Consider the following 15,343-nt stretch of genomic DNA (forward strand, 5'->3'; position numbering starts at 1 on the left):
AAAAAAAAAAAAGGCTGAGACAGAAGAGACCCTACAAACAAGACCAGCCTATTAGGCACCGAGTGTGGTGATGCACATCTTTAATCCAGCATTTGGGAGCCAGAAGCAGACTGATCTTTGTGAGTTCCAGGCCTGCCAAGGCTGCATAGTGAGACCCTGTCTCAGAAGAGAGACAGAAACGGGTGGAAGCAAGAACAGAGCAGGAAGGAAAGGCCTACCAAATCAGCCCTGGGTATGAAATGAAGGAGGAATAAATATGAAGAGACAGGGACTAGATGGGAGAGCACATAGAGCATGACTATAACCCAGCCTCTTGCTAGGTCCAGTCTAATCCCTCAGCATCCTTCCCTGGCTCCCAGATGCTTTCCACATCCCTGGGCATTCCTTCCAGAGATCAGTGCTCCTTGCTGGCCACAGTTCTGGGTGAGCTCGGGCTGAGTTGGCAATGCTGTTCCCACCTCCAGTCTACCCTTTAAGGACGGGGGAGTGGGGTGGGCAGGGGATGGCCAACTGTGCGACAGATGCTGGTCTGGTCAGTGAATGGCATGTATTGTAAATATTATACTGTTGGGTTTGGGGCTTTGTAAGTCTTTCTTTAAGAAGGAGTAAAGTGTGCTTTGAGAAGCACTTTTCAGGTTCATGCTTATAAGGTTTCTTAGGATTGGTCTATAGTAGCTTTAGCTTTGAGCTGACTTAACCCTACTACTGAATCTTGACCTTTTTTATTGATGTGAGTGTTGAGGAGGAATTCAGTTCTATCTGAATGGAAGCTATGCATTCACTCCAAGGCCCCCAAGATCTCCAGGAATTCTTTAGTTTATATCTCCATGGTGCTCACTCATGTCCAGCTCTAGTGGAATGTCAGTTTCTGCATGTTCAAAGACTCAAGGCAATCCTTCCCTAGATTCCTTTTTAACAATTTTAAATTTATGTGCGTGCATGCGTGCATGTGTTTGTTTATGTGTGCGTGCGTGTGTGTGTGTGTGTGTGTGTGTGTGTTGTGCATTTGTGGAGCTCAGATGATAACCTACATGAGTCTCAACTCTTTCCTTCCACCATGTGATCCTGGATGATTTAGCTCTAATCATCTGGCAGGAGGCAACACTGTGGCCAGTCCTGTTTCCATTTCTTTTATTGGTTTTGTTGCTGCTACTGCTGCAGCTGTTGTTATACCTATAGCTTGTTCCTCATGATAAAAAGCAAAAGTTATATATCCTGGAAATCATGTTAATCTATAGGGACCTTCATTTTTAAAATACTTTCACAAATCCCATTGTATATGCGCATACCTCAGTCTTTTCAACCATCTATAATTTGTCATTTAGGTAGCTTCCAACATTCTGCAATGAAAAATGATTCTCAGCCGGGCGTGGTGGTGCACGCCTTTAGTCCCAGCACTCAGGAGGCAGAGGCAGGTGGATTTCTGAGTTCGAGGCCAGCCTGGTCTACAAAGTGAGTTCCAGGACAGCCAGGGTTATACAGAGAAACCCTGTCTCGAAAAACCAAATAATAATAATAATAATAATTAAAAATGATTCTAAAGTGAATACTCTGATACACTTATATGAATATACTTTCAAAGATTTATTTATTTATTTTTGTTGTTTCATTTTCTTTTGTCTCTTGAGACAAGGTTTCTCTATATAGCCCCTGCTGTCCTAGAACTTGCTCTGTAAACCAGACTGGCCTTAAACTCACAGTGTTCTGCTGTCTTCTACCTCCTGAGTGCTGGTATTAGTGTGAGCCACCACTTTCCAGCTAAGATTTTTTTTTTAATATTTTAAATGTTTATTTATTTTGAGACAGGATCTCACTATGTAGCATTGGTTGTACAGGAACTTACTCTGTAGACCAGGCTGGCCTCAAACTCACAGAGTTCTGCTGGCTTCTACCTCCTGAGTGCTGGGATTAAAGGTGTGAGCCACCACTTTCTAGCTAAAATTTATTTTTAAAAATATTTTAGGATCTCACTATGTAGCCTTGGCTGTACTGGAACTCACTCTGTAGACCAGGGTGGCCTCAAACTCACAGAGATCTGCCTGCCTCTTCCTCCAGAGTTTGGGATTAAAGGCATGCATCTGCAACCCTTATTTTACATTTTGAGATGTATATTCAGGTTAAATTTATATTAGTGTAATTTCTGGGTTAAGGAGCAAATGTATGTGAAGCTTTGCTAGAAAGTATAACAATTTTGCTCCATTCAGGCCACACTACCTTACATCCCTTCACTAAATTAAACAGTCTGTTATCCCTAAGTCTCATCTACACAGTGTGTTGTCAAACTGTAAATTTCTGTCAGTCTGATTTACACTTCTCAAAATGGCTTTAATTAGTATATTTCATCGTGTGAATATAATTAGCTTTTTATATGTTTGAGTCTGTTTATATATTTTTTTCTTTCCAGATATGATGATACACTTAAATAGAAGAGAGGCAAGAAGATCAGGAGTTGAAAGCACACACACACACACACACACACACACACATACACACACACACAACCACACATAAATGATTGTAAAATAAAATTACTTAATACTGTATAATATAAGATAGCAATTTTCAACCAGGCAGTGGTGGCACACACCTTTAATCCCGGCACTTGGGAGGCAGAGGCAGAGGGATATCTGAGGCTGAGGCCAGCCTGGTCTACAGAGTGAGTTCCAGGACAGCCAGGGCTACACAGAGAAACCCTGTCTCAAGAAACAACAACAAAAGATAGCAACTTTCATGTACTAAACTTCTACAGTACAGAAAGATCTAATGACAAGAGAAGTACACTTACTTGTTCCTTAAAGCTAATGAGACACAGTGAAGTCGGTTACTCAGAAGATCAAGAGGAGGATCAAGAACCCAAGGTCTGTGGAGCGGGTGGTGCACACTTTTCATCCCAGCACTTGGGAAGCAGAGGGAGGCAGGTCTCTGAGTTCGAAGCCAGCCTGGTCTACAGAGTGAGTTCCAGAACAGTCAGGGCTACACAGAGAAACCCTGTGTTGAAAAACAAAACAATACAAAACAACTCAAGCTATAGAGTGAGCTCCAGTTCAGCCTGGGCCACATGAAACCTGCTTCAAAACAAGCAAGCGAACACCAACCCTTTGACTTCTAAAACCATTGTTGTTTCAGAAATGTTTTCAGATTTTTATTTAGGTGTGTGTGTGCGTGCGTGTGATGTATGGGACATGCACATGAATGCGGGTGCTCATCGGGTCAGAGGCCATGGATCACCTGGAGCTCATTGCAGGTGGCTATGGCCACCATGGAGGGGGTGAAGCTAGGATCCAAGCCCTTGTCCTCATGCTCCTGACCTCTGACCTCCCTCCTGTCCCCACAATATTTATGAAATCTCTTTTTGTTCTGTGGGTAGACAGAATGAGATATTACAAAATTTATTTAAATTTACAGATTATCTTTTCAAATCAAAGCATCTAAAATATTCAGGTAAGCTTGAGGTAAATATTAAAGCTACATCATTCAGATTCTCTACCAAATCCTTGAACCTCCCTACTGTGTAAATTGGGATACATGTTTGTTTGGTAATAAGATTATCTATTTTTATTGTGATTCTCCTCAAATCATCTCATTTGACTTTAGCTTGCTGTTCGGGCATAGGCACTATCATGGGTGGGGCCTGTTAAGTCATACAGAGCTCTACGTTAGGAAGGAACCCACACTTGAAAGACCCCACCCCAGGGTTAATTCCCTGTTGTCGTAATAATTCCACAAGCTCCTTAATTTTATTTTATGTTAGGGCAGACAATTATATAGTCAGTTTTAGTGTCAAGCATTGTTCAGCAAGGAGGGTGCATATTTTTAATGCACATATCTGGAGGAAGTCCCAGGTTTTTGTGTGTGAAATGAAAGACAGAGTAAAGATATCAGAAAGGAAAGTATCCTAGTATCTAAAGGGGCTTTGAGTGACATGGTTGCAGCTGACAGAGGAAATGATTGGTAGTTTTAAAAATGTACCTTTCAGGCCTGGAGAGATAGCTCAGTGGTTGCTCTTCCAGAGGTCCTGGGTTCAATTCCCAGCTCACACAGTGGTTAGCAATGGTCTGTAATGGCACTCTCAGGGAATCCAGTACCTTTTTCTGGCCTCCTTGGGTACACAGACATACATGCAGACAAATATCCATACACATAACATAAAAAATAATGTCAAAATTTAAAAACAAAGTATACTTTGAAAGCCAAATGTGGTTGGTAGTACACATGTACCTTTTGGGACTGGCATTCCATTAGTGATAGAATACTTGCTTAGCATGCATAAGGCCTTGGATTCAATTTCTAGGACGGTGAAACAAAGCACACACACACATATGGACACATACACATGAGCACACACACAAGCACACACACATGAGCACACACATACACACAGGTGCACACCACACTTTGGAGGTAGCAGCATTGGTACGGATTGGTAATAAACTAGATGTGGTGATGCAGAAGATGCTAAACTGTGACTTTTGAATTTCCCACCCTATGCAAAGTACCACTTGCTAGGTGAGAAAATTGAGAGGAAGATTAGAATCAACCCTGGAGCTGACATTATGCTCAAGAAGCTGGATACAGAAGAGAACATGTTTTCATTCTTCCTTTCCTTATGATATGTGTGTGTGTGTGTGTGTGTGTGTGTGTGTGTGCACCTGGAAACATTCAAAATATCAACAAAACGACATTGGTTTTTTGTTTGTTCTGTTTTTTTTTTTTTCAATTACAAAGTGGTATCGCCTAGCAGAACAATTACTTTATATGAGCATCATCAGGGAACACTGAAAAGTACCATCCCCATGTAATCTCGGCACCTTTAAATTCTTATGTCAATTTGCAACCCCAATAGCAGCCAAAGTAAATGGTTACTGTGAAGGCTAGGATAGAGATACTGGGATTCATTCTCATTCTCTCTCTCTCTCTCTCTCTCTCTCTCTCTCTCTCTCTCTCTCTCTCTCTCTCTCTCTCTCTCTCTCTCTCTCTCCTCTCTCTCTCTCTCTCTCTCTCTCTCTCTCGGCCTGGTGCAGTAGCTCATGACTTTTCAGTCTCGGTGACTTTGAGGCCAACCTGGTCTACATAGTGAGTTGCAGGCCAATAAGAAGTGCATCTTGAGACCTTGTCTCAAGAGGAGGTGGGGAGATTTCAGTGTAGAAACAAATTTGACAGACTGCAGATTCTTTTCTTTAAAAAGGTTGTGTTAGATGGGGAGTGGTGGCACATACCCTTTAATCCCAGTAGTGGGAAGGCAGACACAGGTGGATCTATGAGTTGGAGCCAGCCTGGTGGGTAAAAGTTCTGAATTCCAGGACAGCCAGAGATACACAGAGAAACCATGAATCAATAATAATAAATAATAATAATAATATAAAATTTTTAAAAAGTGGAGTTGCATCCAGCAGAGGGGGAGGGGTAGCGTTGTTCACAACAAACAAGAAAAAAAAGGTGCTGGGACCACATTTAATCATATCCATATCCCTTTCCTTCATCTTCCTTGCCCTCCTTTTCCTGCTATTTTTTGTCTGGGACAGCTCCCCTTTCTCTGTGTGAAGCTTTCATCTTTCCTGTGGCACATTTCCGTTCAGCTAAACAGCCGCCTTTCATAAAGCCGCGGGCGCTCTGCCCCACCTCGCCTCGGTTCTTTGTGACGTCACCAATGCCCAGGACGCTCCACTTCTATTTGTCTGCCCTCCGTGAAACCCAGTTTTCCAGGGCTCTCTCTCTCTCTCTGGGGGTCAATGCGCTGCAATGGCTGTCTGCTTTTCCCTTTTAAACAGAAATCCTATAAAATGAAAACCATGGAACCAAAGGTGTAGTTCAGGGGTAGAGCACTAGCTTAACAGGCCCCTGGGTTTAATCTCCTTTTTCTTAAAAAAGGCAAAAGCCACAAAGACAGACAATGGATATGGGGTTTCTGGAGGCAAAAACTGTACAAGTAGGAGGGAAAATTTGGGGGTGAGGGTAGTAAGGTGTTGGTTGAATGAATTCATTAAAAATCCTTGAGCTGTGTGTGATTTCCTAAATACCATGTAAGTAATCAAGTATGGTTACTGAAAAGAGCTGAAGTTGATTCAGGTCCCTGTTGTTATGCAGCGGGCACTATCCTTTCTAGTTCACAAAGAAAGAGAATAGAAGTTAAAAATAAAAATGTTGTGCCTTTGTAGCTCAGAGGTCCAGTGTTTCTCTAGCATGTTCAAAGCCCTATTTAGTCAATCCCCAGCTCCTAAGAATAAAATCTATTAGCCGGGCAGTGGTGGCGCACGCCTTTAATCCCAGCACTTGGGAGGCAGAGGCAGGTGGATTTCTGAGTTTGAGGCCAACCTGGTCTACAGAGTGAATTCCAGAACAGCCAGGACTGCACAGAGAAGCCCTGTCTTGAAAAACCAAAAAATAAAATAAAATAAAATATATTAAAAATAAAAACAGCAAACTTTCCATAGTTAAGTAACTCCAAGGTAACACCCAGAATTGGAAGCTGACTCTTTTTGATGCTGAAGCCTCATCGTCTACTGTACTTCCTGCTTTTAAATTATTTTTGCTATATCTCATAGGTCACAAGATATCTTGAAATTACAAAACAGAAATGATAAAAGATAGAGGTCAGAAAATCCTGATGATGTGTCAGGCTCCAGCACTGGGGACGGGGGTTCTCTAGAGAAAAGAGCTGTACTCAGATGGGTGTGTGTATGGGTCTGTACTCCTTGGTTACATAAGAGCTGGTCACTATGGCATTAATATGAAAGCTATTGCATTTAAAAGTATCTGGGGAGTCTCTAGAGAAGTTAAAAAGCACCCACTGTTCTTGCAGAGAACCCAGGTTCAGATCCTATCTCTTACATGGCAGTTCATACCCACCTGTAACACTAGTTCAGAGGGGCCTTCTTCCGGCCTCTAAAGGCAGTAAGCACACACATAGTGTACATGCATGCAGCCAAAAACATTCATGCATATAAAATAAAAATAGAGAAGTATTTTTTAAAAGTATGTAGGGCCTGGTATTGTGGACTCAGAAGCAGAGCATTTGCCCAGCTCCTGTGCTGATATTGTTACCAGTAGTTAGGGTCTGAGCTGGAGGGGTTCCAGGGATTTTGCCTCTTATTCAAGAATAAAATAAACCCACACAGGCTGCAAAGTAGCCAGGAAGCTTTATTCAAAAGCAAAGGAATAGTACAGATGAGAAAATATTATATTATCAAAATTGACAGCCGGCTATCACATTGGAGGTACCCAGGGGTATCAGGTTAGTGCCTGGGGCTTTTCTTGGGTAGGAAGAGCTGGTTGCTAAGGGGCATAGTTTGGATGGTTCTCTGTTTTGGTTGATGGATTAGGTCATGATCATTTTTATTGTGTATGTCCCTTCCTATAATGCACCTGATCTTAATTATGTGCCTGCCTGGTTATGCACAGGGGTAATGTGTTAAATAGGGGGCTATCCCTAAAAGTTCACTTAGGAACACAGTTTTGCCTTCTTGCACACACACCTAGAAACAGCTTAGGAGGAGTCAGCCTTTCCATTCATGCACCGTGAGAAACGTGGAGTACAAAGGAAGAGAATCTGTCTAAGTCTGATGGTCTTTAAGAGGAGGAAAGTTTTACTCCATTGTTCAGAATGGGGGAGGGGGTGCATGCAACTCGATGCAGATGGAGGTCCTGTGTTGGGACTGAGTTGCTTGATACGCTATTCAGAGAGCTGTGTATGTGCATAGTGTATGCAGGTAAAGGCCTCTGGCTGCCAAGCACATTATTATTAGAAGATGGTTGTGTGCACATCCCAAGCCAACTAGAATCTCAGGTTACTGAACTATTCCTGAGCTTGTGCTTGCCTGCCACAAGGCTCCGGGCTTGATTCCTAACACCATTAATAATAATAATAATAATAATAATAATAATAATAATAATAATAGGAAAGCATTGAGGTGTAGTTGGGTGACATGGTATGTGCTTAGCATGTGTAAATGAACCATTTAAATCCTCATTATGAGCATGTGTGCACACACACACAGCATACACACATACAGTACTTATGTGACAGGGCGTGGGGAGAATACATACCATCATCAGAAACGGTACCATTCCTGTCCTAGTGATTTCTTCTCCTTTTCATTTCTTTTGTATGGGAGAGGTATACATGTTTAGAAAATAATTTAATGCAATCTAATCTGTCAGTTCTTCCTATTATTTCTGCTTAGTTGGAATAAACCAGCTTTGTAAAACAAATATCACATGTTTTCTCTCAGAAGTGAAGTCTGGAGGCGGAGTGAGAGGAGAGGATATGAAAATGGAGGGAGGGTTGTTGGGGAGGTAGGTGGGAGCAATGGGAAGAAAGGATAAAGGTTAAACATGATAAATGTCCATCACATACATGTATAGAAATGTCAAAGCAGCACCCCTTATTTTGTATGATTAGTATAACCAATAAAAATCAATAAAATCTTAAGTTGTGTTAGGTGTCCCAAGAGGCAAAAGATCCTGCTTTTTTTTTTTAAAGACTTATTTATTTATTATATGTAAGCACACTGTAGGTGTCTTCAGACTCTCCAGAAGAGGCCGTCAGATCTTGTTACAGATGGTTGTGAGCCACCATGTGGTTTCTGGGATTTGAACTTCGGAAGAGCAGTCAGGTGCTCTTACCCACTGAGCCATCTCACCAGCCCCAGGATCCTGCTTTTAACTTGTTGTTATATCTTGTTTTGAGATAGAGTCTCATATCGCTCAGGTTCGCCTCAAGTTCTTTGTAACTAATGATAAAGTCTTGACCCGCCTGCTTTCGCTCTCCAGGAGCTAGGATTAGAAACATGTACTACCCTGCCAAGACTTCTTTGGTACTGGGTATCAAGCCCAGGGCCTGGTATACTCTACCAACTGGGCTAGGCCCCTGTTCAGTTGGTTGGTATTGTGTTTGTTGAGATATAAAAGGGTTGGAATATAAGCAAGCAAAAGGAAGAGACACTTTGCAGGGAGAAAAATAGCCTGGATGAAGGCCTTAGGGCACAAAGGGTCTTGCTTGGATAATGACCACATCGAAAGGTCTGTAGTGGAGTAGAGGCTGGGAAAATGGAGGCATGCGTGCATGCGTGCGTGCGGATGCGGACTCCATACAAAGGGTCTGTGATTGGATTTCAAGAGAAACACCATGCTATGCTATCAAGGAGTACCTGAGAGAAATACATGACCTAATTGGATATTGGAGAATCTTATCCAACCTACTGTGGAGAAGGAATCTCGGAGATGTCTGCTGGTTTATGAAAAGGTCTTAGAGCTATGGGCCTTACTATTAAGGACAACGACATACATTTTCGAAAGCTGGTTTTCTGTGTGTGGGAATGTGTAACTCAGATATTAAACACTTGTTTTGTCTAACATGCTTAAGACCTTGGATTCAGCCCCCAACCCCCTCCCCTCAAAGCTTTCAAGTTTTCAGAATCTAAATTGTGACTTTTGTGATAGTGAACAGGCCAAAAAAAAAAAAAAAAAAAAAAAAAGTTAAATCGGCATATCTCTGAGTAAGCCACCAAATTTAGCTCTTATTAAACTTTAATGTGTCTTCTCACCAGCCAGGTATTTTGGTAAAGTGCAAATTCTTCACTGCTGACAAGTCCCCAGTGCCTACCTATGTTACTGGTTCGCACACTTAGTAGCAAGTAAGCAGCAAGTAGCTGGACTGTAGTCCAGAATCTAAATTCTGATGTATCCACCTCCTTGATGCAGACCACAACTCTTGGTAGTCTAGCCAGTCGTCATCTAAGTATTTTACACTGGGTTTGCTTTAGTTTTTATTTTATTTTATTTTTTATTTGTGGGGGGGAGGCTGGTGTGGAGCCTCAGGATTACAAGCATGTGCCACCTCGTGGGGTGGGGTGGAGCATAGGGTGAGTACTGAGGATGCCGCTTTTCATTTCACCAGGAAAAAAAATATCCCGTTTCTGGGTATCTCCCGCACTGCATGTGATTAAGACTTAGTTGTAGGTCAGAATGGACAAGGCACTTATTTAGAAAGAGTGTGAGGCTCCTAACACTTCACAGTAGCAAGCACCGAATGGATTGCTTTTCACCGTTAATTGAGGCTTACTTTGTACCAAGCACTTTCATCTGCTCATGAACAGGGTGGGATTCTAGAAGCCCTTGGGTTAGTTTCTTCTCCAAACCTAACAGCCACACTCTCGGCGTCATTTCATAGCTAACTCCAGTTCCTTATTCTCACCATTGTTTGGGGGGGGGGGTTAGTGTGTACAATTCTAAATGTAGAACTCCTTATTCTGTGACTAAAGCTTTGTGTTTCTCCAGTGAGTCTATAGTGTTGCTACCATCACTTTATGCGAGGTCCTGGGTACCATAAGGCCTGCCCCCTCCCCTTCTCTCTCTGAGGGAGATTTCTTTATTAGCTGTGCAACATGAACTCAGAACCTTTGGAAAATGATTAATCCCGGAACAGAGTATTTGAGAGATCGTGTTTAAACCAATTACGAAAAAAAGACAGATAGGGAAATTTCACGTTGCCTTTTGTTCCTTAAAAAGCATCCTTGAAAACAACAATGACATCCAATTTTAAAGGATATAATTTCTTAATTTTAATTTTAAAATCTCAAAACAGAGTTAAGACAAACAGACAGCAGTACTCTTGATTTGCTCTACTGGAAAAAGATAAAACTGTGGGGCTTGGGGGAGGGGACGTATACTGGCGAATAAACCCTCATACATGCAAAGTCAGAATCTACCTGTAAGCTACGTATATCGCACGGCCCATAAAAGCGATAATATAAATCTCCCCAGAAATACTCATTCCTCCTTCCAAGCAGAGTCCGCTGCTTCCTCTGCCCTCCAACAGACCCAATTCGCTCTCCTGTTGCAAGTCGACGCTGTGTTGTATTCGGCTTGGATCGTTCCCCTTTCTTGCGATCAAAGATAACGATTAAAGTGTTTAATGGGCCTGGCTGGGGCGGGAGGTGGGCAGATCCGCCCGCAGATTGGGTTTGCTCCCCTGGCGCTGGCTGAGCGCTGGACAGGAAACTCTGGAAAGCTGCCAGAGCAAAGTGAAGTTCCTGGCGCGAGCGCGTGTCCTGCTCAAAGAACCCGGCGCTAGCGCATTCTTCGTGCAGTTATTGGCTGGGACTCTGTGTGCCGCTGTCGGCCAATGAAGACGCTGGAGATCTGGCCCGGGCCCGTCCCCTTTCGGCGCCCCGGGATGAGGCAGAGACTGAACAGCGGGCGAACAAATCAGCAGCGCCCAGAAAGCCATGTCGGACTCGGCGCCCAGCGCCCAAGCGCTAACCCGCTGAAAGTTTCTCTGCCAGACCTCCGGGACCACCTGGACCCCGGCAAGAGGAGCTGCTTTTGAGTGAGATGGTCGCAGAGGCCCGGAGCAGCGGACTGGTAAGCCCCGGGAGAACGGTGGGAGTTTTGCTTCTGCTAGCTGCCCTGACCGAGGCTTCCACCATCATTCACTATGAGATTCTGGAGGAGAGAGAAAGGGGGTTCCCCGTGGGTAACGTGGTCACGGATCTTGGTTTGGATCTCGGCAGTCTGTCGGCCCGTCGGCTCCGGGTGGTGTCCGGAGCTAGCCGTAGGTTCTTTGAGGTGAACTGGGAGACTGGAGAGATGTTCGTCAACGATCGACTGGACCGAGAGGAGCTGTGCGGGACGCTGCCCTCCTGCACTGTAACTCTGGAGTTGGTGGTAGAGAACCCGCTGGAGCTGTTCAGCGCGGAAGTGGTGGTCCAGGACATCAACGACAACAATCCCTCTTTCCCCACCGGGGAAATGAAATTGGAGATTAGCGAGGCCATGGCGCCGGGGACGCGCTTTCCGCTCGAGAGCGCGCACGATCCCGATGTGGGAAGCAACTCTTTACAAACCTATGAGCTGAGCCACAACGAGTACTTTGCACTCCGCGTGCAGACTCGAGAAGACGGCACGAAATACGCGGAGCTGGTCCTGGAGCGCGCCCTAGATTGGGAACGAGAGCCAAGTGTCCAGTTGGTACTGACCGCGCTGGATGGAGGAAGCCCAGCTCGCTCCGCCACCCTTCCAATTCGTATCACAGTGCTGGACGCGAATGACAATGCGCCTGCCTTCAATCAGTCTTTGTATCGGGCGCGCGTCCGGGAGGATGCACCCCCAGGCACGCGCGTCGCCCAGGTTCTTGCAACTGACCTGGATGAGGGCCTCAACGGAGAAATCGTTTACTCCTTCGGCAGCCACAATCGTGCTGGGGTGCGGGAACTATTCGCTTTAGACCTCGTAACCGGGGTGCTGACAATCAAGGGTCGCCTGGACTTCGAAGACACCAAACTCCATGAGATTTACATCCAGGCCAAAGACAAAGGTGCCAATCCCGAAGGAGCGCATTGCAAAGTACTTGTAGAGGTTGTAGATGTAAATGACAATGCCCCGGAAATCACAGTCACCTCTGTATACAGCCCTGTCCCTGAGGATGCTCCTCTGGGGACTGTCATTGCTTTGCTCAGTGTGACTGATCTGGATGCTGGAGAGAACGGGTTGGTGACCTGCGAGGTCCCACCGGGTCTCCCTTTTAGCCTGACTTCTTCCCTAAAGAATTACTTCACTTTGAAAACCAGTGCAGCCCTGGATCGTGAAACCATGCCAGAATACAATCTCAGCATCACAGCTCGAGACTCGGGAACCCCCTCTCTCTCAGCTCTTACAACAGTGAGGGTCCAAGTGTCCGACATCAATGACAATCCTCCTCAGTCATCCCAATCCTCCTACGACGTTTATGTTGAGGAAAATAACCTACCCGGAGTTCCTATATTAAACCTAAGTGTCTGGGACCCCGATGCCCCGCCCAATGCCCGCCTTTCCTTCTTTCTCTTGGAACCAGGAGCGGAAACTGGGCTCGTGGGTCGCTATTTCACAATAAATCGTGACAATGGAGTCTTGACTACCTTAGTACCCCTGGACTATGAGGATCAGAGAGAGTTCCAACTAACAGCTCATATAAACGACGGAGGTACCCCCGTCTTGGCCACCAACATCAGCGTGAACATATTTGTTACTGACCGCAATGACAACGCCCCCCAGGTCCTGTATCCCCGGCCTGGCCAGAGTTCTGTGGAGATGCTGCCTCGAGGTACAGCTGCGGGCCACGTGGTCTCACGGGTGGTAGGCTGGGACGCAGATGCAGGGCACAATGCCTGGCTCTCCTACAGCCTCTTGGGAGCTCCCAACCAGAGCCTTTTTGCTGTGGGGCTTCACACGGGTCAGATCAGCATTGCCCGCCCAATCCAAGACACAGATTCACCAAGGCAGATTCTCACAGTCTTGATCTCAGACAATGGAGAACCATTGCTCTCCACCACCGCCACCCTGACTGTGTCAGTAACTGAGGAGTCTCCGGAAGCCCGGGCCGAGTTCCCTTCTGGCTCAGCTCCCCGAGAACAGAACAAAAATCTCACCTTTTATCTACTTCTTTCTCTAATCTTGGTCTCTGTGGGATTCGCAGTCACAGTGTTGGGAGTGATCATATTCAAAGTTTACAAGTGGAAGCGGTCTAGGGACCTCTACCGAGCCCCAGTGAGCTCCCTGTACCGAACCCCAGGGCCCTCCTTGCACGCAGACGCGGTGCGAGGAGGCCTAATGCCGCCGCACCTGTACCATCAGGTGTACCTCACCACGGACTCTCGCCGCAGCGACCCACTGCTGAAGAAGCCTGGTGCGGCCAGCCCACTGGCCAGCCGCCAGAACACGCTGCGAAGTTGTGATCCCGTGTTCTATAGACAGGTGTTGGGTGCAGAGAGCGCCCCCCCTGGACAGGTAAGTGTTAGCAAGTCGTCTCTGAACCGCTTTCGTGCTTGTGATCCCTGTAAACACGTTCAGAGAGGTATGGGGCTGTTTTGTCGTTGCTGTTGTTTTGAACGATAGTGTTGTTTTTCTGAGCATGCTTCCAGACTTTGACCTATCCTACCTAGATCAAACAGTGCCTTTAGGGGGAAGTGGCTGACTAGACTGTGCTTTGTGGTCCTATGTCAAGATGGTGATACTTGCTTGACACATTTGTGAACTCAATTCACACCCTCAGCACCCTTTTGCCATCACAACTAACCAGGGCACTTGATCTCAGCACTCAGAGCTTAGCTTGATAGGGTTTGCTTTGGAAATGCTCTCCTGGACACCTCTAACTGTGTCAGTAGAAAAACTACCTTGTCTAGCCACCTTTTCAAGTGCCTGCTACAGCTTCTATATTAAAACTATTGTGTTTTAGGAGTTGTTTGGTTGATTGAGGCTGTCCTGGAACCCACTGTGTAGGCCAGGCTGGCCTCAAACTCAGTGATCCTCCTGCCTCTAAAACTAACATTCTTTTCGTAATCTTCATTAGCCTGAACAATCTTGTACCTCATTCTCAGATAATTTATAAAGCTCTAATCGTTCTTTAAATTTATTTCAAGTCCAGCACTGGAAATAGTGGGCATGTTACCAAAAATCTTATAACATTAATGATGAGCATTGTGGGAAACATAGAAGAACAGAAGAAACATGGTCCTGATCCTTTTCCAGCACTGTGTCTTGCTGGGTGTGGACCTACAGGGAAAGGGAGATTCATTGATTTCCTTAGAAAGGTAAAGCATTCTTTCATGCATGATGGAATGCTGGCGACTATGAAGGCTTCCTATTGAGACAGGCTGCACACAGTCTGAATTGTAGGGGAGCCCCTGTTATCTGGTAGCTAAGTTTGTTATTGCTGGAAATTCTGTGCTTTGGTTTGGTTTGAGTTTTTTGAGACAGATTTTTTTTTTTTCTGTGTAGCCCTGGCTGACCTGAAGCTCACTCTGTAGACCAGGCTGGCCTTGAACTCAGACATGTGCCTGCCTCTACTGGGATGAAAGGCATGCATCACCACTGCCTTGCTATTGCTGGCAATTCTTAGGTTTGGCAATTAAACAAATGAGGGTTCTCACTTACCGTCTGAGTCTTTGACCACATGCTACTCAGTCTCCTTTCTGAGCCTCTTGCATGCAAAGAGGAAACAACATGGGCGCTGTTGGACACTTTGGTGCCATTCTGCATGTACCTGTTTGTCACGATGGTTAAACATTACTAGTTATTACTATTGAGATTACCAGTAGTATTTTTTTTTTTGTCCAAAAGCTTGAACGCTCTTTGGAATTGAGCAAATATGAAAACAGCCTAAACTGGCAAAGAAGAAGATGAGGAAGGGTGATAACATACAGAACAGCTACTCCTCAGTCAGCCTAGGGCAATGTTCTCAAACTCGGGTACCCCTTAAAATCACCCAGGAGCCTTTCAAAAAGTTGAACACAGACAACATCTCAAGTTTGCCCTAGGACCTGCTAGCCCATCATTTATTGTATGAAGCAGAGGATCATGATCGGTCTGG

The 15,343-nt window shown here is 45.0% G+C and overlaps 1 protein-coding gene across 22 annotated transcripts in view; it reads left to right on the forward strand.

The window, feature by feature from the left end:
- LOC110333163 (protocadherin gamma-A4) overlaps positions 1–15,343 on the forward strand; it is a 180,751-nt gene that overhangs the window by 134,876 nt on the left and 30,532 nt on the right. The window contains exon 1 of one of the 22 annotated variants that reach the window (XM_021214651.2): positions 11,093–13,761. The exons of 20 other annotated variants lie outside the window; for them this stretch is intronic. In XM_021214651.2, coding sequence (XP_021070310.1) covers positions 11,332–13,761 — 2,430 coding nt within the window. In that variant the 5' untranslated portion in view covers positions 11,093–11,331. Of the gene's footprint in view, positions 1–11,092; positions 13,762–15,343 lie in introns of those variants that run through there. One more of the 22 variants, XM_029546775.1, reaches the window with a different exon arrangement.

Source organism: Mus pahari, chromosome 15, assembly GCF_900095145.1.
Source record: "Mus pahari chromosome 15, PAHARI_EIJ_v1.1, whole genome shotgun sequence".
Lineage (NCBI taxonomy): Eukaryota > Metazoa > Chordata > Mammalia > Rodentia > Muridae > Mus > Mus pahari.